At 38.9% G+C, this 25,579-nt stretch overlaps 1 protein-coding gene across 3 annotated transcripts in view; it reads left to right on the top strand.

The window, feature by feature from the left end:
- The window catches only part of UGGT1 (UDP-glucose glycoprotein glucosyltransferase 1), a 130,298-nt gene that overhangs the window by 65,211 nt on the left and 39,508 nt on the right, over positions 1-25,579 (top strand). For 2 of the 3 annotated variants that reach the window (XM_004276873.3, XM_049712742.1), the window contains 7 exons: positions 15,816-15,936; positions 19,391-19,489; positions 20,414-20,437; positions 20,949-21,043; positions 22,965-23,171; positions 23,950-24,081; positions 24,865-24,995. In XM_004276873.3, coding sequence (XP_004276921.2) covers positions 15,816-15,936; positions 19,391-19,489; positions 20,414-20,437; positions 20,949-21,043; positions 22,965-23,171; positions 23,950-24,081; positions 24,865-24,995 — 809 coding nt within the window. The remainder of the gene's footprint in view (positions 1-15,815; positions 15,937-19,390; positions 19,490-20,413; positions 20,438-20,948; positions 21,044-22,964; positions 23,172-23,949; positions 24,082-24,864; positions 24,996-25,579) is intronic. The other variant, XM_033400187.2, reaches the window with a different exon arrangement.

Below are 25,579 nucleotides of genomic sequence, written 5' to 3'. Positions count from 1 at the left end.
TCTGAATGAGATCCTTGCTGGGTAGAGTAGTCTTGGTTGCAGGTTTTTCTCCTTCATCACTTTCAGTATGTCCTGCCACTCCCTTCTGGCTTGTAGGGTTTCTGCTGAGAGTTCAGCTGTTAACCTTATGGGGATTCCCTTGTGTGTTATTTGTTGTTTTTCCCTTGCTGCTTTTAATATGCTTTCTTTGTATTTAACTTTTGACAATTTGATTAATATGTGTCTTGGCGTATTTGTCCTTGGATTTATCCTGTATGGGACTCTCTGTGCTTCCTGGACTAGATTAACAATTTCCTTTCCCATATTAGGGAAGTTTTCAACTATAATCTCTTCAAATATTTTCTTAGTCCCTTTCTTTTTCTCTTCTTCTTCTGGAACCCCTATAATTCGAATGTTGGTGCGTTTAATGTTGTCCAGAGGTCTCTGAGACTGTCCTCAGTTCTTTTCATTCTTTTTTCTTTATTCTGCTCTGCAGTAGTTATTTCCACTATTTTATCTTCCAGGTCACTTATCCGTTCTTCTGCCTCAGTTATTCTGCTATTGATCCCATCTAGAGTACTTTTAATTTCATTTATTGTGTTGTTCATCGTTGCTTGTTTCATCTTTATTTCTTCTCGGTCCTTGTTAACTGTTTCTTGCATTTTGTCCTTTCTGTTTCCAAGATTTTGGATCATCCTTACTATCATTATTCTGAATTCTTTTTCAGGTAGACTGCCTATTTCCTCTTCATTTGTTAGGTCTGGTGCATTTTTATCTTGCTCCTTTATCTGCTGTGTGTTTTTCTGTCTTCTCATTTTGCTTATCTTACTGTGTTTGGGGTCTCCTTTTTGCAGGCTGCAGGTTCGTAGTTCCCGCTGTTTTTGATGTCTGTCTCCAGTGGCTAAGGTTGGGTCAGTGGGTTGTGTAGGGTTCCTGGTGGAGGGGACTAGTGCCTGTGTTGTGGTGGATGAGGCTGGATCTTGTCTCTCTAGTGGGCAGGTTCACGTCTGGTGGTGTGTTTTGGGGTGTCTGTGGACTTATTATGATTTTAGGCAGCCTCTCTGCTAATGGGTGGGGTTGTGTTCCTGTTTTGCTAGTTGTTTGGCATAGGTTGTCCAGCGCCGTAGCTTGCTGGTCGTTGAGTGAAGCTGGGTGCTGGTGTTAAGATGGAGGTCTCTGGGAGATTTTCACCATTTGATATTATGTGGAGCTGGGAGGTCTCTTGTTGACCAGTGTCCTGAAGTTGGCTCTCCCACCTCAGAGGCAGAGCCCTGACTCCTGGCTGGAGCACCAAGAGCCTTTCATCCACATGGCTCAGAATAAAAGGGAGAAAAAGTAGAGAGAATTAGTAGAAGTAGGAAGAAGGAAAGAAAGAAAGGAGGGAAGGAAGGAAGGAAGGAAGGAAGGAAGAAAGAAAGAAAGAAGCAAAGAAGGTAAGGCAAGGAGAGAAAGGAGGGAGGGAGGGAGGGAGGAAGGAAAGAGGGAAGGAAGGAAAAAAGACAGAAGATACAGTAAAATAAAATAAAGTATAATAAAGTTATTGACTTAAAAAATAATTATTTAGAAAAAAAAAGGGACAGATAGAACCTTAGGACAAATGTTGGAAGCAAAGCTGTACAGACAAAATCTTACACAGAAGCATACACATACACCCTCACAAAAAGAGGTAAAGGGGGAAAAATCATAAATCTTGCTCTCAGAGACCACCTCCTCAATTTGGGATGATTCGTTGTCTAAAGGAGGGAAGGAAGGAAGGAGATAAAGAAAGAAAGAAAGAAAGAAAGAACGAAGGTAAAGTATAATAAAGTTATTAAAATTAATTATTAAGAAAAAAGAAAAACCATGGACGGATAGAACCCTAGGACAAATGGTGGAAGCAAAACTATACAGACAAGATCTTACACAGAAGCATACACATACACATTCACAAAAAGAGGAAAAGGGGAAAAAATCATAGATCTTGCTCTCGAAGCCCACCTCCTCAATTTGGGATGACTCGTTGTCTATTCATATATTCCACAGATGCAGGGCACATCAAGTTGACTGTGGAGCTTTAATCCGCTGTTTCTGAGGCTGCTGGGAGAGATTTCCCTTTCTCTTCTTTGTTCTCACAGCTCCCGGGGCTCAGCTTTGGATTTGGCCCTGCCTCTGCGTGTAGGTCGCTGGAGGGTGTCTGTTTTTTGCTCTGACAGGACGGGGTTAAAGGAGCCGCTGATTCGGGGGCTCTGGCGCATTCAGGCCGGGGAGGGAGGGAGGGGCACTGCATGCGGGGCGGGCCTGCGGCGGCAGAGGCCAGCGTGACGTTGCACCAGCCTGAGGCCCGCCGTGCGTTCTCCCGGGGAAGTTGGAACTGGATCCCGAGAACCTGGCAGTGGCGGGCTGCACAGGCTCCACGGAAGAGGGGTGTGGAGAGTGACCTGTGCTCGCACACAGGTCCCTTGGTGGCGGCGGCAGCAGCCTTAGCGTCTCCCGCCCGTCCCTGGGGTCTGTGCTTTTAGCCGTGGCTCGCGCCCGTCTCTGGGGTCCGCGCTTTTAGCCACGGCTCGCGCCCGACTCTGGGGTCCGCGCTTTTAGCCACGGCTCGCGCCCGACTCTGGGGTCCGCGCTTTTAGCCACGGCTCACGCCCGTCTCTGGGGTCCGCGCTTTTAGCCGCAGCTCGCGCCCGTCTCTGGGGTCCGCGCTTTTAGCCGCAGCTCGCGCCCGTCTCTGGAGCTCCTTTAAGCAGCGCTCTTAAACCCCTCTCCTCGCGCATCGGGAAACAGAGGGAAGAAAAAGTCTTGCCTCTTCGGCAGGTGCAGACTTTTCCCCGGACTCCCTACCGGCTAGCCGTGGTGCACTAACCCCTTCAGGCTATGTTCACGCCGCCAACCCCAGTCCTCTCCCTGTGCTCCTACCGAAGCCCGAGCCTCAGCTCCCAGCCCCGCCCGCCCCGGCGGGTGAGCAGACAAGCCTCTAGGGCTGGTGAGTGCCGGTTGGCACCGATCCTCTGTGCGGGAATCTCCCTGCTTTGCCCTCTGCACCCCTGTTGCTGTGCACTCCTCCGCGGCTCCGAAGCTCCCCCCTCCGCCTCCCAAAGTCTCCGCCCGCGAAGGGGCTTCCTAGTGTGTGGAAACTTTTCCTCCTTCACAGCTCCCTCCCACTGGTGCAGGTGCCGTTCCTATTCTTTTGTCTCTGTTTTTTCCTTTTTTCTTTTGCCCTACCCAGGTACGTGGGGAGTTTCTTGCCTTTTGGGAGGTCTGAGGTCTTCTGCCAGCGTTAAGTAGGTGTTCTGTAGGAGTTGTTCCACGTGTAGATGTATTTGTGGTGTATCTGTGGGGAGGAAGGTGATCTCCGCGTCTTACTCTTCCGCCATCTTCCCAGACCCCCAAAACTCAGCCTTTTAAGGTGGACTATGCAGTGGGTTTTAGTATTTACACAGAATTATGCAACTGTCACCACTGTCTAATTTCAGAGCATTATCCTCACCCCTAAAATAAACCTGACACCCAGCAGCAATCACTCCCCATTTTCCCCTACCCCACCCCCTGGCACCCATGAATCTGTTTTCAGTCTCTATGGATTTGCCTGTTTGGGACATTTTACAAAAAGGGATTCATATAATATATGGTCTTTTGTGACTGATTTCTCTGACTTAGCATAATGTTTTCAAGGTTTATCCTTATTGGAGCATGTGTCAGTACTCCATTCCTTTTTTATGGCCAAATAATAGTTCCTCCAGTGGATATACCACAGTTTGTTTATCCATTCATATTTAGGTTATTGCCACTTTTTTGGCTACTATGAATAATGCTGCTGCTATAAGCAATCATGTAAAAGTTTTAATGTAGACATATGTTCTCAGTTGTCTTGGGTATACACTTAGGAGTGTATTCTATTTTTAATAGTAATTCCATTTTTAACAGAACTGCCAGACTGTTTTCCAAAGCACCTGCACCCTTATACTTTCCTCTCAGCAATGTATGCAGGTTCCATTTTCTCTGAATTCTAACCAGTTGTTGGTATTGTCTGTCTCTTCGATTATAGCCTAGTGGGTGTGAAGTGGTATCTCATTGTGGTTTTGATTTGCATTACTCAACCATGAATGACGTTGAGCATTGTTTCCTATGACCATTTATTTCTCTTTGGAGAAGTGTCTGTTCAGATTATTTGCCTGTGTTTAATTGGGTTATTTGTTTTATTACTGTTGAGTTATAAGAGTTCTTTGTATATTCTGGACATGAATTCCATATTATTTATGATTTTCAAATATTTTCTCTCATTTTCTGGTTTCTCTTTTTACTTTCTTGGTAGTGTCTTTTAAAGCACAAATGTTTTAAATTTTGATTAAGTTCAATTTACTTTTTTTTGTTGCTGTTGCTTGTATTATTTGTATCATATGTAAGAAATTCTTGCTTAATCCTAGGTCATGAAGATTTCTGTGTTTTCTTCTAAGTATTTTATAGTTTTTTCTCTTAACATTTAGTTCTTTGATCCATCTTCAGTTAATTTTTGTATATGGAGTGAGGTAGGATTCCAACTCTTTTTCCCTGTTCAATTTGAGACAGGCACCTTGGGTATCTTTTTGAATATTCAGTTGCCCCAACACCATTTATTGAAAACAGTAGTCTTTCCCCATTAAATTGTCATGGTACCGTTGTCAAAAATAAATTGCCCACCTATGTATAGGTTTATGTATAGGTTTATTTTTGGACTGTCTCTTGTTTTCCATTAACCTATATATCTTTTTCTATGTAAGTACCTCACAGTCTTGATTATTGTCATAATCAAGTGTGAGTTTTCCAACTTTGAGCTTTTCTTTTTTAAGAATGTTTGGCTCTTCTGTGAATATTAATTACATAAACATGTATGACTATGAAATATATAAATACAGTGAAGCAGTCATTATGATACCAAAGAATTAGAAATAATTTAAATATCTAACAATATGATGGGGCACAATGTAGGTATTAAAAAGATGTTAACTAAGAATATCTAAAGATATGTTTATATAATATGTCGCCAGGTTCTGGCAAGTGGATTATAAAGTAGTGTGGCCAGGCTGATCCTGTTACTGTGTGTATGTGAATGTGTCTGGGTAGGTGTGTGCATATGTAAGTGTGTCTGTATGTGTATATGTGTATGTCTCTGTGTGTGTTAGGCTGGAAATAAATACCTCAAATGAGAAGCTTTTTCATGAACAGCATGGCAAGATTATGGATGATTGTTTTTCTTTGGGCTCTTCTGTATCATATTTTCATCAGTGAATATGTATTGTATTGCTAATATGAAATAAAAAAGTTTTTAAAAAAGCACTAGCCTGTTTACCACCTCACAGATGGGAAACTGCTCAAGCACAGAGAAAAACAATTGATTTAAAGTTTGAAGATTAAAATGAATATTTTTAAAAAGTCAGATTTGAGTTCAAAGAGTGAGCTACAGACGAGATAATTACGTGCCCTTGTGGTTTCAAAACTCATTGTGTAGTTTTAAATAAACCTCACAAACTTTAACTCACTATTTGCTAAGATGAATGTTTTTAGAAAGGAACTCTTCTGATTCCAAATCACATTGATTTAAATGAACACCTCCGCTTTTTAGTCTGCTCTTTTCACCGGGCTCTTCTCTGTGGTCAGACAGCCCCATCTGCCATTTTGCATCAGCTCAGCTTACAGACAGTTGTCTATAAAACTTGTGAAATCCCTAGTGAAATTTGACAAACTGAAACCTTAATTAATCAGACATGTGGGGCTTTGTTTTTTAGGACAAAGATCAAGGAAAAATAAAATAAAATATTAAGGGCTTAAAACCAACAAAAAGCCCCTAAAGCTCAGCTTTGCATGTGTGCTTTGTGCTTGTTCCACTTTCAGACAAATTGTAAAAATTCAAGCAAAAAGAACCCCAAAAAAGCAAATAAAATTAACATAGCCCACAGTCTCTTAGATTTAGCCACCATTTGTGATTCTGTACATGTTACCAGTCTTCAATGCATACACAAAACGCATGCACGTGCACACAAGCATGTACGTACATACTCATACATCTGGTGATAAGGTGATGGCTGGGGATGCTCCCTTCCTTGTGGAAGTTTGTAACTGGAATATTAATATTTGCAATGTGTTGACAATTTTTAGTTTGTGGAGATGGAGACATCATTTCTCCTTTGGAGCAGACTTCTAATGTTTTTAGAAAAAGTCCCAGTCTGGGCTCTTTAGTTACAAAAATATAAAGGACTTAGCTAGGACACTGAGAGAAAATGTCAAGCTCACCATAAATATGACCGTGGCTGTGTAGTGTGACATGGCTACTAATGAAAACAAGGCTATTCTTTAGCCTGACTATGCCCTTAATGTAATGGAGAAATGATTTTTATCTAAATGAAAGTTTGGGTTGGACTGTTGGTGTTCCTTTAAAAAAAAAAAGGGTTTGGCTCTTCTGTGTCCCTTTCAATTCCAGAAGAATCTTAAGATCAGCTTGTCAGTTTCTGCAAAAAAGGGGCCATTGGGATTTTGATAGGAATTGTGTTGAATCTGTTGATCAATTTGGGGAATATTGACATCTTAATAATATTGAATCTTCTAACCCATGAACACAGGATGTTTTTCTATTTATTTAGGTCTTGTTACTTTCTTTTAATGATGTTTTATCGTTTTCAGTGAAGAAGTCTTACACTTCTTTTGTTAAATTTATTCCTTAGTATTTTACATTTTACTCTTTTTGATGCTGTTGTAAATGTAGTTGTTTCCTTAATGTAGTTTTTGGATAGTTCATTGATAGTGAATAGAAATGCAATTGATTTTTATATATTGATCTTATATGCTGTAACCATGTTGATATTGTTTATTAGCTCTAAGAGTTTTTTTGTGGATTCTTTAACATTTTCTGTATAGAAAATACTGTCATCTTTCAGATGACAAGGGCATGTCTAGGTGTGGAACTCGTGAGTTTTTCTTACTTATAGTACTTTACATTTCTTTCTTGCTTGTTTGTGTTTTACAACAAACTACAGTATTTCCACTCGCTTAGTTTTCCACTTTTCAAGACATCAAAATATGACTCACTATACAGATGTTTCAGGAGCCCAAACCAATGTACAGGCAAAGAAAATCTCAGTGCACTTGAGGATTCTCAGTAGCTTGAGAGGGAGATCAAGGTCTGGCACCCTTATAAGTGATGATTATTAAGACAGAGCTAATGGAAAGGCTGAAATGATTTGTCAGTTTTGATCAGGGTATTTAATTATTAAAAAATTCCCATGATCATTAAATCATCATAAAAAATAAAATTAAAAATCTCCCTCTGTATGTAGCCATTCATCTACCCACCTTCCAATAATAGGTAATTGCTGTTTTAAGTTTCCTCTGAATTCTTCCAAAGCATTTTTGTATCTGTATGCTAACAATATTTACTCCTTCCCAACCTTTATTTAAAAGTGGTAGCAAATTACATAACTATTCTATACCTTGGCTTTTTTCACTTAACAAAATGCATGTTATGAGTCTTTCTAATTCAGTGCATAGAGTATTCTCAGTTTTTGAAGACAGCTGTGTAGTATTCCATCACACAAGTGGGTCTCAATAAGAAGGAACAGTTTTACCCCACTTGGCGGCACATTTGTCAATGTCCGGAGACGATTTTGGTTGTCATAATTGGGGGAAGGGAAGGGTGCTACTGGCATCTAGTGGGCAGGAATCAGGGATGCTGCTAAACCTCTAAAATGCTCAGATCAGTCCCTCCCCCTTCCAAAGAAGCAGGACAGCACCTCCCTTTCCAAAGAGTTATCTAGTCCAAAATGTCAATAGTGCTGAGATTGAAAAACATACATTATATGCATATACCCTCATTACATTTCTTAGATATGTGAATTCACATTTTCCATCAAATCTGGGAATACCCTTTATTTCTTCTGACAGTCTTTTAGCCTGTAATGACTTCCGATACCACACTACTCAGAGTTAGGCCACAGTCCTAACAGATTAAGGACACAGTTCTCCACAAGGCTGTCTTCACTTTAGACACCAGCCCCAAGTTCAGAGATCCTCAGGCCACTGTTACTTATGATCGACTGGCTACAAATGCAGGCGTTTTGATAATTTGCTAGAATGGCTTGCAGAACTCAGGACAGTGCCGTCTTTACAATTAGCATTGTTATAGTAATAGAATATGTATCAGAACCAGCCAAAGAGTAAGGTGCACACAGCAAAGCTTGGGAAGGTTCCAGATGTAAGAATTCTGTGTCTTTTCCCTATGAAGTCAGGATATATTATCCTCCCAGCTCACTGATGTGTGATAACATGTGGCTTGTTGCCAACCAGGGAAGTTCAGCCAAGTTTTGGTGTCCAGAGTTTTTATTGGGGCTTCATTTCATAGCCACTATATATATGTATATATATATATGTATATTTTTAAAGTTTTTGGCTGCGTTGGGTCTTCGTTGCTGTGCACGGGCTTTCTCTAGTTGCAGTGAGCAGGAGCTACTCTTCGTTGCGGTGCGCGGGCTTCTCATTGCGGTGGCTTCTTTCATTGCGGAGCATAGGCTGTAGGTGCACAGGCTTCAGTAGTTGCAGCATGTGGGCTCAGTAGTTGTGGCTTGCAGGCTCTAGAGTGCAGGCTCAGTAGTTGTGGCACACGGGCTTAGTTGTTCCGCGGCACTTGGGATCTTCCCGGGCCAGGGCTCAAACCCATGTCCCCTGAATTGGCAGGTGGATTCTTTTTTTTTTTCTTGGCTGTATTGGGTCTTTGTTGCTGCACACAGGCTTTCTCTAGTTGTGGCGAGTGGGGCCTACTCTTTGTTGCGGTGCATGGTCTTCTCATTTCAGTGGCTTCTCTTGTTGCGAAACACGGGCTCTAGGCGAGTGGGCTTCAGTAGTTGTGGCACACGAGCTCAGTAGTTGTGGTTCACAGCCTCTAGAGCCCAGGCTCAGTAGTTGTGGCGCACGGGCTTAGTTGCTCTCCGGCATGTGGGATCTTCCCGGACCAGGGATCGAACCCATGTCCCCTGCATTGGCAGGTGGATTCTTAACCACTGCACCACCAGGGAAGTCCCTGGCAGACGGATTCTTAACCACTGAGCCACCAGGGACATCCCTGCATAGCCACTATTGACTGAATCATTGGCCATGTGACTAAACTCAGTCTCTAGCCCCCCCTCCTGTTTCTGGAGGTCTTGCTGCTCAAAACACCAATCCTCTAAACACATGATTTGTCTTTCTGGCCTAGGCAGCCTGCATTCTGAGTCATCCTGTTAGCATAAACTACCTGAGGGCCCACCACCACGAATCACCTCTTTAGTATAAACTGTCAGGTGTGGTCTGAGGGGCCCTGCATAAATAACAAAGACACCACTCCTATCATTCAGGAAATTTCAGGATTCAGAGGTTACCTCCCTGGAAACAGGGAGCTAGCCAAATTCTTTATTACACACTGTCCTTTCTTTCCCTCTCCTCCTTCTTTTTTTTTTTTTTTTTTGCGGTACGCGGGCCTCTCACTGTTGTGGCCTCTCCCCTTGTGGAGCACAGGCTCCGGACGCGCAGGCTCAGCGGCCATGGCTCACGGGCCCAGCCGCTCCGCGGCATGTGGGGATCTTCCCGGACCGGGGCACAAACCCGTGTCCCCTGCATTGGCAGGCGGATTCTCAACCACTGTGCCACCAGGGAAGCCCCCTCTCCTCCTTCTTGATGTATACATATATTGATACTGTTTACTGTCCCACAGGTTTCTTTTTTTCTGTTCCTTACACTGTATAATCTCATTTGTTGTATCTTAAAGTTCACTGATTCTTTTTACTGAAATATTCTGCTGAGTCCTTCTAGTGAATATTTCATTTCAGTTATTATATGTTTTAACTCCAGCTTTTCTATTTGGTGTTTTCCATAATTTTTCTTTTTATTGATATTATCTATTTGGTGAGACACGAGTCTCAAACTTACCTTTAGTTTGCTAGATAGAATTTCCTTTAGTTCTTTGAATATATTTAAATAGCTGACTTTAAAACTTTGTGGATTAATGCTTGGACTCCCTCGGTAACAGTATATACTAACTGCTGCTTTTCCTGATTATGGGTCACACTTTTGTTTCTTTGCATGTCTTTAAAATTTGTTGATAACTGGATGTTTTAATTAATGTAATGTGACACCTTCATAAATCAGAGTCTTTGCCCTACCAAGGTTTGTTGTTGCAGCTGTTGTTTGTTTAGTGAGTTTACTGTATTGATTCTTTAAAGTCTGTATTCTTTATCGCATGTAGCCTCTTAAGTCTCTGTTTGTTAGCTTATTGGTCGACTAATGAATAAACAGAGATTTTCTTAAATGCATGAATCCAAGAAAGTCTCCCAGTTTTTCCCAGGTGTGCCTGTGTACATGCTGGAGTGTGACTTCGGCTCTCAGCCAGGCGGTTTACAACTCTGCCTTAGCCTCTTCAGCTCTTGCTTGCTCGAGTGTCAAGGTTAGTTAGGGCCAAGAGTTTAGGGCCTTCAAAGATTTTTCCTGGGCGTGTACACACCCCTGGCCACCATGCACGTGGCCTTTTAGATTCCAAGGAATGTGAGGACTTTTCAAAATCCCTCATAGACATCTCATTCCCTAGCTTTTTCTTCTGTTCCTTTTAGCCGGCTTTATGTTAACCCAACTGCTGTCACCACTCAAACAACTGAGACATTAAACAGTTACTCCTGATTGTTTTTGACAAACACCTCCAGGAAAAAGACACTTGGCACCAAGTAAGGTCTGATTCCGCTCAAATAAAGAGAATGCTAGACTTTCCTAGTCTGCTGGTTTTCACCTTTATTGCAGGGCTGTTGGTTTTCAAGGCTCCTGCATAGCTGGGGACAAGTAGATAATAATAGGGCAAGTTAAATGTCATAAAGGTAACTTTTCCTACTGTGATTCCAGTATTCTACTTTCTGTGTCTATGCGTTTGCCTATTCCAGGTATTTCATGTAAGTGGCATCATACAGTGTTTGTCACTTTTGTGTTTTGCTTATTTTAAGGTTCATACATGTTGCAGCATGTATCAGAATTTCCTTCCTGTTAAGATTAAATGATGTATATACCACATTTGGTTTATTCATTCAAATGCTGATGGACATTTGGGTTGTTTCCCCCTTTTGGCTAATAATGCTGAATAATGCTGCTGTGAACATTTATACATTTGTACAATTGTACAATTATCTGCAAGTCCTTGCTTTCAATTCTTTTTGATATATACCTGGAAGTGGAATTGCTGGATCATACAGTAATTTTGTGTTTAACATTTTGAGGAACCACCAAACTGTTTTCCATAGCACGTCCTCACCAACACCTCTTGGTTTCTGTCATTTTGATTATAGCCATTCTGGTTGGTGTGAAGTGGTATTCCATTATGGTTTTGATTTGCATTTCCCTAAGGACTAATGAGACTGAACATCTTTTCAGGTGCTTATTAGCCATTTGTATATCTTCTTTGGAGAAATGTCTGTTTGGGTCCTTTGCCCATTTTCAAAATGGGTTTTTTTTTAAATTGATGTTGAAATGTAGGAGTTCTTTATATATTTTGGATATTTATCCCTTATCAGACATATGATTTGCAAACATTTTCTTCCATTCTGTCAGTTCTCTTTTCACTTTCTTGATGGTATCCTTTGATTCACGAAAGTTTCTGCAAGTAACGTCCAACATTAGAGGATGAAATAAATGTTACTGTTCATTTGTAAAAAGGAATATTATGCAGCATTCTAAAAGTATTGAATAGAGTTGTTATGTTCAGAAATGCAGAGCTAAGGTATATTCAACTGGAAAGGTAGGCTGAAAAATGCACATATACCTATGTATAAATCAATATGGGACTTCCCTGGCGGTCCAGTGGATAAGACTCTGAGCTTCCACTGCAGGGGGCATGGGTTCGATCCTTGGTCAGGGAACTAAGATCCCGCATGCTGCATGGCGTGGCCAAAAAATTAAAAAAAAAAAATCAATATACATGGAGACCACAGAAATATTTCTCTAGAGATTGGAATGAGGGGAAGGATTTTCATTTTTACTTTATACAATTTATATATACAAAGTTTAGTATTTTCTAAATATGTGCAGAAGCACAAATAACTTTTGTCATAATATTTTAAATATTAATTTTAAAGTATTAAAATTAGTTTTTGATGAAGTCCTATTTACCTCTTTTTTCTTTTTGTTGCCTGTGATTTTGGTGTCATATCATAAAAATCATAGTCAAATTCAGTGTCATGAAGATTTTCCCTATTGTTTTCTTCTAAAAGTTTTATGGTTTAGCACTTATGTTGATGTCTTTGATATATTTTGAGTTAGTTTTTGTGTGTGCTGTGAGGTAATGGTCTCACTTTTATTCTTTTGCATGTGGATGTCCAGTTTTCCCAGCATCATTTGTTTAAAAAAAAAAAAAAACAAGCAGTATTTTTGAAAGAAGCTATTTCTTGTGCTGACTGTTAATGCATTTAGACACACACAAAAAAATATTGGCCAAATTCGGTTGCATGTCTCCTCATGAATAAGAATAGGTCCCAGTAGTTTCGTTAAGGAATTTGTTCTTCATGGAGCTCCAGGAATGAAACATGAAATGAATGGGTTTGGCTAGATAAGAATTTAAATATTATGACAAAAGTTATATGTGCTTCCACACATATTTAGAAAATACTAAATTTGGGAAATACTCAATTATATAACGTAAAAATGAAAGTTCTTACCCTCATCCCTAGAGAAATATTTCTGTGTCTCTGTATATTGATTTATATATATGTATATGTGCATTTTTCAGCTTTTTAGCTTACTTTTCTAATATATCTTAGCACTGCATTTCTGAACATAACTCTGTCTTAAAACTTTTAGATTGCTGCTATTCCTTTTTAAGAATGAATAATCATTTATTTTATCCCTTAATGTTGGACGTTGCTTGTAGATGTACACTTTTGTAAATAATGGTCAGTGAATCTTCTAATATGTATATCTTTGTACTTCGTAATTTTCTGAGAAATACCAATTATTGGAACTGTGTCAAAGGGTAATAATGTACATTTAAAATTTTGCACTAAATTCACTATATATAAAAGCATATGATATGCAGATAGTGTGAGATTCAAAATGTGTATAGAGGTATAAATGAAGAGAAACTGTCATTTATTTGTTCCTGTTCCCCTGCCATTCATCTTTTGTTTCTGGAAACAACCACTGTGTGTGCGTGTATATGTGTGTGTAGATGAGCTGCATTAGAAGGTATGTACATGTAAAATTTTGATAGATTTGCCAGATTGCCTCCTTGAGTTAGGCTTTTTATTGGAATCAGTTCAGGCTTATAATAGAGACCAAAGTTTTATACATGAGCTTACATCTATAACAAGTCATCGATTACCTTTGTAAGTCTTTTGAATTATGCGGTTGGTGCATATGCTCATTATTGGCTTATAGTTTGAGAATTTGTGAGTTATTGCTCTTGAGATAAGTAGCCACAGAAGATGCCTGAGTGGAATTTTTAAAACTTGATTGTGTATATTTGATTCACATCTATTCCCCCTGAAAATCATGTTGAAATATGGTTTTGTATGAAATACATTAAGTGTGAAAAACTTGCAAGTTTCCACAGCCGTTTACATTAGATCACCCTCATGCAGTACAAGTATTTCTATAATATGAGAAGTATAAAGGGAAGAATTAATGATTCTTTAATTAATTCTTTAGTTAATGATTTCTTCTCCCCCAGTGTAATTGTGACTCTGGAAATGTAGGATTACTTGAGATTGAAATGCCTGAGATTGAAAAAGACTTGGGGTGATTTTTTTTTTTTAAGTATATTAACGCCTGAGAGAATTAATTTGGCTTTCTTCTTTAGAGAGAAGCTAACTGAGTAGATCTCAGGATGGATTTTTGCTTGTATTAACTCTTCAACTAATTTCTAGAGCTTGTTTGTTTCTGTGGTGAGATCAAATAAACATGGGTTTGCATTTCATATTCACTTCTCATTAGCTCTGTGACTTTGAGTAAGTTATTTAACCTTTCTTTTTTTTTTTTTTTATGAAAGAAAAAGAATATTCATTTATTTTTAATGACTTATTAGAACAAATACCTATAGATATCATTATATATATGATATATAAATTAATTATACAATATATCATGTATTAATTATTAAAACATACTCTGGTAAATATTATATATTCAATATGAAACAGGAGGAAAGGGGGCAGGGCACAACCTTTAAAAGAATTACATAGCCCGAGGACACAACATAAACTGATTAGAACAAAATAGGTCCAAGATGGCGGACGAGTCTACTTCCACTAGACCTTGAGCCTCAGTATACACTCATTGTAACACATCAGCAAGCTAAGCGACACACCCACAGGTGCCACGACAGTTCCAAGGATGACCATAAAGGTCAAAAAGTGGGCGGTGGCTCAATTCCTAGAAATCCCCACCCCTTCCCCAAAATAGCTGGAATACTCCTCCCACTCATCAGCGTATGAAATTACTCACCCCTATAAAACTAACAACCCCATACCCTGGTGCTGCCCTCGCCTTCTTTTTTTTTTTTATTTTATTTTATTTTTTTATTTTATTTTATTTTTTTTTATTTTTTATTTTTATAGGTATACCTGGATTTAATTCTCACTTCTACCGCTTGGTAGCTGGATAGCCTTAGGCAAGTTTCATACCTCCCTGAAATTCACTTAATTCAGTCTGTAAAATGGCATAATAACTTATTATAGCATCCTTTTAGGAATTTTAAATCAGTTCTTGAAATAAAAGTACACAATATATAGACAAGTATGGATTCCTCAATAGATGTTTGACCTTTCATTTCTCCAGTATCCCACCCGCATCAAATAAAGAAAAATACTTTTTAAAATTTACGAATATTTCATTGTTGTAAAGTTAAAGCCATAAAAATAATCAAATGGCCTACTATCATACCGTTAGAAGAAAAAAAAAAGGTGTTCATGAGAGTTCCATATTAGAATACAAGTTTTCCTTAGGCACCTGTTTATGTATGCTATTCTGCTCTTTGCAATAAATAATTAAATTTAAAAGACTTAATTCCTCACTTTTAAGACCTTATTAGTTTACAAATTACATATTGACCTATGCTAAATTTTATACCGACCCATGCTAATGAATTCAGTACAGAAAACAAAAAACACTGCACTCAAGCAAACTACATATATATATATATATATATATAACTTATATGAGAATTGCTACTCCAGCTTTCTTTTGGTTTCCATTTGCATGAAATACCTTTTTCCATCCCCTTACTTTCAGTCTGTATGTGTCTCTAGGTCTGAAGTGGGTCTCTTGTAGACAGCAAATATATATCAACATATATTTATAACAAAGTGAATCAGTTATACATATACATATGTTCCCGTATCTCTTCCCTCTTGTGTCTCCCTCCTCCCACCCTCCCTATCCCACCCCTCTAGGTGGTCACAAAGCACCGAGCTGATCTCCCTGTGCTATGTGGCTGCTTCCCACTAGCTATCTATTTTACGTTTGGTAGTGTATACATGTCCATGCCACTCTCTCACTTTGTCACAGCTTACCCTTCCCCCTCCCCATATCCTCAAGTCCATTCTCTAGTAGGTCTGTGTCTTTATACCTGTCTTACCCCTAGGTTCTTCATAACCTTTCTTAAATAGGTACCACATCTTCCTCACATTGTTGAATGGATTAGAGATACCGTACATACAGTACCTTGCTTGGCACTGACAGGACCCTATAACATGGTAACTTCTATTTTTAGCTATTATCAGTACATAAGAAGATACTATAAAGTTAATGATTTTTTAGGTCCTAATAAATTATTATTGATCATATTTGTTTAATGTGCATCACCCACACCTTGTTTTTTTTTCCTCTAGGGTGAACTGTCCCATGATCAAGATGTGGTAGAATACATCATGAATCAGCCAAATGTTGTTCCCCGAATCAACTCTAGGATTTTGACAGCTGAGCGAGAATACCTGGATTTAACAGCAACAAGTAAGGAGTATTTCAGGAACAATTTGGGGCCTTTTTGATTTGTCTTTCAGAATCTTTGCATTTATTGGATTGTAATGTTCAGAATTTCTGATAACCCAAGATTGTGACACAGTTTCCTTCACCTTGAGTTCATTATATAAGCTTCTAAATTCACAAGCGTTTCCTCCAAAAGGAGAGAAATTCTTCCTGGATAAATCTTTGTAAACTTTGAAAGATATTCAGTGCCTTTTAAATGCCAACTAAATGTAGGCATTAGATGGTAAGAGTGGACCTAGATCGTTGACTTTCTTACAGTCCTGAAGCTCTTAAGCAGCTATCTTCTTTCTCATTAGGCAGTCAGTCAGTGATAACGTCGACAAATATCTCAGGTAGCTATACTCTGAGAACTTAAGAATGCCTTTTTAACAAATAAAGCTTCATTGAGAAATAGTGTACATCAGCGGTCCTCAGCCTTTTTGGCACCAGGGACCAGTTTCATGGAAGACAGTTTTTCCATGGACCGAGGGTGTGGGGGGGGGTGGTTTCGGGATGATTCAGGTGCATTACATTTATTATGCACTTTATTTCTATTATTATTACATTGTAATACATAATGAAATAATTATACAACTCACCATAATGCAGAATCAGTGGAAGCCCTGAGCTTGGTGTGGGTTGGGCTACGCATGGACTAAAGTAAGTGTCGGATTCTGACTTAAAGCCTGCCACCAGATGCATTTTAACTGTCACTTGCCACTCACTGATAGGGTTTCGATATGAGTCTGCAAGCAGTTGATTTATGGTCTCCATGCAAGTCAAACCTCTCTGCTAATAATAATCTGTATTTGCAGCCCTCCCCAGCGCTAGCATCACCGCCTCAGTTCCACCTCAGATCATCAAGCATTAGTTTCTCATGAGGAGAGCGCTACCTAGATCCCTCGTGTGCGCAGTTCACAGTAGGGTTTGTGCTCCTATGAGAATCTAATGCCACCACTGATCTGACAGGAGGCGGAACTCAGGCGGTAATGCGAGCGATGGGGAATGGCTGTAAATACAGATGAAGCTTCGCTGGCTCACCCACCACTCACCTCCTGTTGTGCAGCCCATCTCCTAACAGGCCATGGACCGGTATTGGTCCATGGCCCGGGGATTGGTGACCCCTGGTGTCCATGCCATAAAACTCAACCTTTCAAAGTGTACAGTTGTAAAGTGCACAGTTTTTAGTATACTCTCAAAGTTGTGTGAGCATCACACTAACTTTAGAACATTATCATCCCCCCCAAAAGAAATGATGTAGTCACTCTCCATTTCCCGCTTTTCCTGTCCTTCAGCAACCACTAATTAAGTTTCTGTTTCTATGGATTTTTCTATTCTGGATATTTCATATAATTGGACGTTTTTTGTGACTGGCTTCTTTCACTTAGCATAAAGTTTTTAAGGTTCATCCATGTCGTAGCCTGTCTCAGAACTTCATTCCTTTTTCTGTTTTTCAGATAATAAATATCATAAATCACAAATATAAATATAACTTCATTGTCTGACAGTTCTGGAGGACTTCATTCCTTTTTATGACTGATTCATATTCCATTGTATAGATAGGCCACACTTTGCTTATCTGTGCCTCAGTTGATGAGTGTTTAGGTTGTTTCCACAAGAATACCTTTTTTTTTTTTTTTTTTTTTTTTTTTGCGGTGCGCGGGCCTCTCACTGTTGTGGCCGTTGCGGAGCACAGACTCCGGACGCGCAGGCTCAGCAGCCATGGCTCACGGGCCCAGCCGCTCTGCGGCATGTGGGATCTTCCAGGACCGGGGCATGAACCCGTGTCCCCTCCATCGGCAGGCGGACTCTCAACCACTGCGCCACCAGGGAAGCCCAAGAATACCTTTTTAAGAGGTTAAGCCCAGGTACAATGTGTTCCTTTTGCCTTCCTGGAGACTCTTAAGGCCACTTTAACAAACTGCTGGAAATACAGTAGAGTTACCACTTGCTCAGGAAATCTCACTGGGGAGGAAAGGATATGTGTAATGGTGAAGTCAAAACCAAGTGTATTTGTTGTTGTAGTTGAATATAGTGAATATATAGATCTGTTTATGGTTGTTACTTTATTGCAACTACCCCTATTCTACTTGAAACTAAATTCCTTTCCTTTCAGGCAGAAGAAAATGTTTAAATATAGGCAGAGGAAAAATGCACATGTATGCTTATATTTGAAAAAGAAAGTAGTAAGAAAGTGCTTTTTACCAGAAGTATTAGTAGAGCAAGGCAAGCAGTATTATGAATTTTTGTCCTGAGTTTTTGTCGTTTCCATCATTTTAAATTAAATTGTAAAGAGTTACCTTTGCAGTACTCATGAATAAGGACCATAAAAGTAGTTCTGTGTTTGGGTATCGTTCTCCACTGAGTGTTACAGTCCTCAGCTGTGAAATGATGCTACTCCACAGTGGCAAGGATGCAGTTTGCTTGGTGAGCATTTTGGAGCTCCCAGTGAAAGAGCAGCTGGCATCCTCCTAACCCAGTTGTCATAGCTCCATCATCTACGCTGCTCTTGGCCTTTGCTGTCTGGCGACTCAGTTTTAAGGCCATGGTGCTTCCTCCCCTCTGCTACATGAAGTCATGGGCAGTGTCTGTCTTATTTACCATTGCTTACCTTTGCTAGACTACTGACTGAACAGGCCCTTGGTGTGCTTTGTTGAGTGAAAGGATAGACGGGTTAGTGGGTGGACAGACAAATACATGGGAGGGTGGAGGACATTGCAAGAAACGGGGCATTTGTACTGGGGAGTAAATAATGCAAAGGCCTGGGAAGATTGCTGGAGATACAGAAGGGGCTTATGATACCAGGCTGGAGACCAGTTTGCAGGTAGGAAGAAATTACAAAGTATTGAGAGCAAGGGAATGACTTGATGAAACTGGAATTTTAGCAAGAGTTATCTGAGGGGGAAATGATTAATAAGAGCATTGCCCATAGGCACTAATCAGGAAAGAAACATATCTGAAAATGACCTTTTGTTTCTGTTAAGGTTAAAAATGTTACTTTGGTAGATGTGAAATAACTAAAACAAGAGTTTTTTTTAATATTTTCTCTCCCATTCATCCCCTCTTACCCCCAAATAGGAAAGGGAAGAGTTTACTATGGGGATGGACTATGGAGAGGAGAGATGAAGTTAAGAGTGTCTCTTTAAAAGATCGTCCTGTAGGTGTAAAGTGAAAAGAGTGGGAATAGAATAAATTTAAACCATCAAACTGACAAACACATATCTGAGAGTTATGTGTGAGATGTGTACATTTTCTATTTGTGTCTTAAGATGTGATTAATGGGGTGGGTCATGTTGTGAACTTGTTCAATAAACTTGAAACTATATTTCGCTCTTGCATTTTATTAAAGTGTATATTATGGTCAAATGAGATTATCAATTGAATATTAACATTAGATTGAATTTAGGCATATTAATTATAAATCTAATTTTTCTTTCAGATAACTTTTTTGTGGATGATTATGCTAGATTTACCGTCTTGGATTCCCAAGGCAAGACTGCTGCTATAGCCAATAGTATGAATTATCTGACCAAGAAAGGTAATACATTTTAGGCTTACCTTGGATTCAACTTGTTTCTCCTTTTTTTTTTAATATTTACAAAAACCTTAATTTTTAGTGTCTGTTGGGAGATTCCATAATTTCTTTTATTACTTTGTATAATTATTTGAGTCTAGAAGATATCTGTTTAAAATTTAATTTTTTATATATATTTGAAAATTCAGATGTTGTCTTTATAAATTTTATATAGACATTAAAGGTAAAAAGAAAAATTTTTTCATGGTTCAAAATGGAAAAAGAATTATGATGTAAAAATGGGTTAACGGATTGAAAATTGGTTTGACTTGTCTCTTCAATGACAATATTGGGTTAATTGTTTTTAGGATTTATAAGATCAGCTTGGTACAAGAAATCCTTGTGCACGTTTTTAAACTGATTTTGATGCAGAGTTATTTATTCAGATTAAAATTGTGTAAAATGATACCCTCTTAACGGCAGACGGGTGCTTCTCCCCTCTGGTCACACTTATTACCCTTTCAGAGCACTGACTGTCATGTAAGGCAGCTATTTTTTTTTTTTGGCTGCACCATGTGGCATGTGGGGTCTTAGTTCCCTGACCAGGGATCAAACCCGTGCCCCCTGCATTGGGAGCGCAGAGTCTTAACCACTGGACCGCCAGGGAAATCCCTAAGGCAGCTATTTTTATCTACTGTGGTCTTCTCCCAGAGAGAATTTCTGGTTTCCCAGATATATGTTTAAGTACAGGCAATTGCTCCATTTGTTTCCTCAAAGAAATTGGTTCTGAGGGGTCTTGGAACAGTGCTGTAACCCTAATGGGACTAAGGAGCGAAAAGAAGCATAGGTGATGTTGGGCATTATTTAAAATTTGACTCTTACAGTTGGCATTAATTAGAGAAATGACATTTTCTTTTCTTCTACTCTTTTTTCTTTACTTTTGTCCAGGAATGTCCTCCAAGGAAATCTATGGTAACTTTAAATTTCAGAATGTTCTATTCCTTTTGTTAACTAATTATCTTATGTGGTTTCAGGCACCACTGTAATTCAGAATTTATTGACACTTTATTGGGATGTTTCTGTAACGTGTGGGTAACAGATAATTTATCAATGCAGATAAATTCTGTGTATAAATGTTTGCCAAGAATTATATTTTAGAAAGTTAATAAATGAATATGATTAAAGACTATAATATGTTATCCACACGTTCAAAGACTCTTTCATTTTACATGCTAACAGATTCCCAAATCAAAATAGAACTAATAAGTGCATGTTCTTAGTTTTTAACTAAGCCGCATGGAAGGTTACCCTGCTTTCATTCTAGTATCAGAGTTTCAAAACTTTTGCTTTGTATCTTTATTAAACTTGTCATTTTCTTATTTTTTGCATGGTTTTCAGAAATTACTTGGCTTAATAGCAATATTGAAACATAGGATGTGCTTTTTCCCCTCCCACTCAATATGTTGTTTTTGTTTTTCTACAGATGATTCTTTTATTAGGCCAGTAACTTTTTGGATTGTTGGGGATTTTGATAGCCCTCCTGGAAGGCAATTATTGTATGATGCTATTAAACATCAGGCAAGTATCTACGGCTTCATTCCGTATCTTTGTTTGAGGCTGCAGTTACCTTCATGGGCGTATGTGTGCTGATAATGTTCTGGTGGGGAGGCTGGATCCTGCTTTTTTGGTGCTTGAGGGAAAGAAGCATTGTTTTTTCAGAGGTCTGGCAGCTAGTGAGAAAACAGAGAAGACTGCAATATTCTGGCTTTATGTAAGGGAATAGATTTTTTTTTTTTTTTTGGCTGTGCCGTGCAACTGGCAGGATCTTAGTTACCTGACCAGGGATTGAACCCGGGCTCCCTGCAGTGGAAGCACAGAGTCCTAACCACTGGACCACCAGGGAAGTCCCAGGAATAGATTCTTTTAGAGGAAAAAATAATAAGATCGTCATCATAGACAAGTTTTTATTGTATGACTGTTCATGTTCTTGCTGCAGATGCTGCAAAGTTTGTGTTGTATATTGTATGGGAGAGACAGGGTCCTTATATTGAGAGAGGTCCAGATATGGGAGAAATACCACAGAGGCACATTAGCACGTGTATAATAGAAGTAGGTGTAGGCATGCAGAGGGATGCACATATGGGTGGTCTGAAAGTTGTGCAGCATATAAACTGTAGAAGTGGAATGAATGGGCAGTGGTGAACGGTTGAAAAATAACCAACCCTTCTAGAGATTGTCATTGTCAGAGAGAGAGATGTTACATTTCCTTTTCCTGAGCGGTTTCAGATTGGATCTTCCTCCAAGTTTCACACCCCTCCTGTGTCCCCTTGCCACTCTGTGTCCCAAGGAGGCTTACTGAAATATCCAGGTGATTTCAGCTTCACTGATGTGCTGAGTGCCTTTATTGTCTAAGGGAAGACTGGATGGTGCGGTCAGTTGTATCAGGAGTAGTCCAGGCGAAGGACGATACACGTATAACGCACTCTAACTCAAATTGACAAATGCTCAAGTGGTGAAAAGTGGGAGAACAGGGAGGGAGTAATTGAAGTAAAATATAGGTTCAAAAGACATGCACAAATCAATAGGATGTAGTGTCACAGAGTCAACACACCCATGTGACCACCACGCAGGTACAGAAAGAATTACCGAAGTCCTAAAAGCATGCCCCTGCTTGTGGCCGCATCACTAGCCCTCCCCGTCCCTCTTCTCACATCCTAGGTTTGCCTGCTTTTTACTTTAGTTAAATGGACTCTTATAATACGTACTTGTTTGTGTTTGGTTTCTTTACTCAACATTTTGGAGATTTACCCCTGTTATTACAGGTAGTGGTAGTTAATTCTTTTTCATCGTGCAGTATTGTATCATATGGCTGTACCACGAAGTTTTGTTTGTTTAGTCTGTTTGATGGACAATTGGGTTGTTTTTAGATTGGGGCTAGAAGAATGCTGCAGTGAATACTCTTGTACATGTTTTTAGATACACATAAGTATGAATTTATGTTGCTCATGGCCCTTTTTTGGTTTTGTGGGCCCCAGATATCTTCTCCCACATGGATTCTTGACTCTTGACCCAAGAAGAGATTAATTTTTAGTAGAACTGGAAAGGCCATGTGAATGAAGGGTCTGAGCAGAGCCCTTCAAGAGGGTTGGGACTTAAGGAAATGAAGATGGGTGTAGCTGGGGTTCACATACCAATGTGAGGCATAACATGCATTAGAAGAATGCAAAATGTGTTGGGGAAATACAGGACTCTGATGGTCTGTAATGTGTGCTGTATTTACGGGGATGGTAAGAAATGAAGTTGAAAAGGTAGGCTGGGGGCCAGTTCATGCAGGGGTTTGAATTCCTGATTATAGCATTTTAATTTTATTCTGTATGCAGAGGAGAACTACTAAAGACTTAAGTGTTACTTGCTACTTATGGGATATGACTGATGTTAATGCTGCTTTTTAAATTCAAGGCATCTACCATATAACTCTTATTTCCCTTTTTGTAAATAGAAATCCAGTAACAATGTTAGAGTAAGCATGATCAATAATCCTAGTGAAGATATAAGTTATGAGAAAACTCAGGTCTCCAGAGCAATCTGGGCAGCTCTCCAAACACAGACCTCCAACTCTGCTAAGAACTTCATCACAAAAATGGCCAAGGAGGAGACTGCAGAGGCGCTGGCTGCAGGAGCTGACATTGGGGAGTTCTCCGTTGGCGTAAGTCTGTGTGTGGCACGAGGCTGCCTTGTATTGTTATTTCAGAAGTCCATTCCCATGGGCTGATGTGTCCTGTTCCTGTTGATGATCAGGATTTGTGATTTTAGTTCTGAGCTCAGATGATTTTTTTTTTTTTTAATTGGAAGGGTCTTACCAAGAAATAATAATTCTGCCATATTCCCCTTATTACTTTTAAACTTGCTAGGCTTCAAGATGTGCATGATATAAGCTTATATATGTTTTAAGCACAAAGCCATTGGTTTTGTAAGTTTTTAAAAGACAGGTAATATTTGATTTGTTTGTAGAACAAAAAAAATATTTGTTTATAGAGATTGAAGCTACTTAATGAGTTAGAGGCTCATGTGCTCTTGATGTATTTCCAACATAAGCCCATTTTATTAATTTATGTTACATACTTTTGACTATTTTGTAGTTTTAAGATTTCTTATAAAATGATGAATGTACTTGATATTTCAGTTAAAAAAAGACTCTTGAAATTAGCAAGATTTTAAAATGCAGAATAAAGGTATCATGAATTATAGTTTGCCAGTTGAACAATTACATAAAGGAACAGGAAAAGGAAATAAGCATTACTTGATAAGTGGGAGGTTGGGAAAAAATGGGACAGAGAGTGGGGAACGGAGACATCGTAGTGTTAATTATTAAAATTAGTCACTACATTCCACTAAAAGAGCATTTTATGACATTTATATGATTATTCATTTTTATGGTTTTCTTAATAACAATTACTTTTCCTTAATAACAATTACTTTCCTAGGGCATGGATTTCAGTCTTTTTAAAGAGGTCTTTGAGTCTTCCAAAATGGATTTCATTTTGTCTCATGCCATGTACTGCAGGGATGTTCTGAAGCTGAAGAAGGGACAGAGGGCAGTGATCAGCAATGGAAGGGTGAGAACTTTGTCCTGAGACAAGGTTGACTTCAAATTAGATCAGTGAACAGTCTTGGCAGCATTCTCCTCTGAAGCTAGTAAACTCTTCAGACAGAGCCACTTTCTCCAAAGGTGATTAGGGCTTGTGCAGTGCTGATGGTCATTTCTGCTCCCTTGTTTCAAAGGAAGTTTGCTCATTTTGACATAAACGTCCTTATGTGAAACCTTCCTCCTGTTTAATTTTGTCCTGCCATTGTGTAAGGTGGTGAGAGTGTGGTGGTTCTCAGAACCCAAATCCATAAGACCTGTGATTCATAAAGTATTCGTCCCGTGTGGGGACCATGTTTATGGTTTGTGCAGTCTGTATGAACTTAATTGGTTTATGCTTGGACTATTTCATAAATATCTGCAGCCACGGAAATGAGACTCTGGCGGACATACCAAACTTTAAACTCTTAGCCCTTAGGGTGAGATCTCTGATATCTACCACTACGTTTCTATTTTGGCTTTCTTATTTATATTCAGTGAGAATTAATGAAAATGATACTGCTATTTTATTTCAGAGTTTGCTTACTGTAAAGTATTCAAGTCTACATACACTCTGTGTAGTTGAGGAATTGATAAGTGAATAACTGTGTGAGTTGATTCGGGTTTTATTTTCACTTTTTTCATTGATTTGACTTAGATGTAAACGTGTTTCGGGTCTGTAAAGTGATCTGGTTTGTAAGGTAGCCTGAGGACAACCAAGGACTTCTCTGCAGCCCGCTGATTCCAGCACTGACCACCCTGCTCTTCTTCACAGATCATTGGGCCACTGGAGGACAGTGAACTCTTTAATCAAGACGATTTCCACCTCCTAGAAAATATCATCTTAAAAACTTCAGGACAGAAAATCAAATCTCATATTCAACAGCTTCGGATAGAAGAAGATGTGTAAGTTTTGCCATAGAAGAAATGAATCAGTTCATGTCACAGGGACTATATTAATTGGACTTTCCTCATGCTACCTATTCCAAGATGTTTTTATCTCCAGCTTTAAAATATAATAATGTTCTTCAATTCAGGTGTTTATTTATACTTCTGTTGAAATGAGTTAATTTATTTTGTAGCCAGCTGTTTAAAGAACTGGATTAGTTCTCTCCATTTTGATTTTTTTTTTTAACTTTTGATTGTGGAAAATTTCAAACATATGCAGAAGTAGAGAGGTGATTTTATTTATTTCCTCAGAATACTTATGTAAAGAAATACTTACCCTCATTATCTCTTTAATTACCTTTCAGTTTTATTTTGTTCAGGAAAAAAAAAGACAAGTTAAATGTTTCTTTTTCTTTATTTACTAGTATGGAATAATGAGGTTTTTTTCTTGCATATTCCAGAAGTGATGATGAGTTGGTTATTGTTGGTTCTTTATTGTTATTTTAATTCTTTCAGTGTTATTATTAGTCTATATATTTTAATGAGTTATACCTCAATGGGAAAAAAATCAATATTTGACTGGTCTGTGTACCTGCTGTGTA

The sequence above is a fragment of the Orcinus orca genome, chromosome 7, assembly GCF_937001465.1.
Source record: "Orcinus orca chromosome 7, mOrcOrc1.1, whole genome shotgun sequence".
Lineage (NCBI taxonomy): Eukaryota > Metazoa > Chordata > Mammalia > Artiodactyla > Delphinidae > Orcinus > Orcinus orca.
The sequence above is the reverse complement of the archived record's forward strand: the minus strand, read 5'-3'. Positions and strand labels throughout refer to the sequence as shown.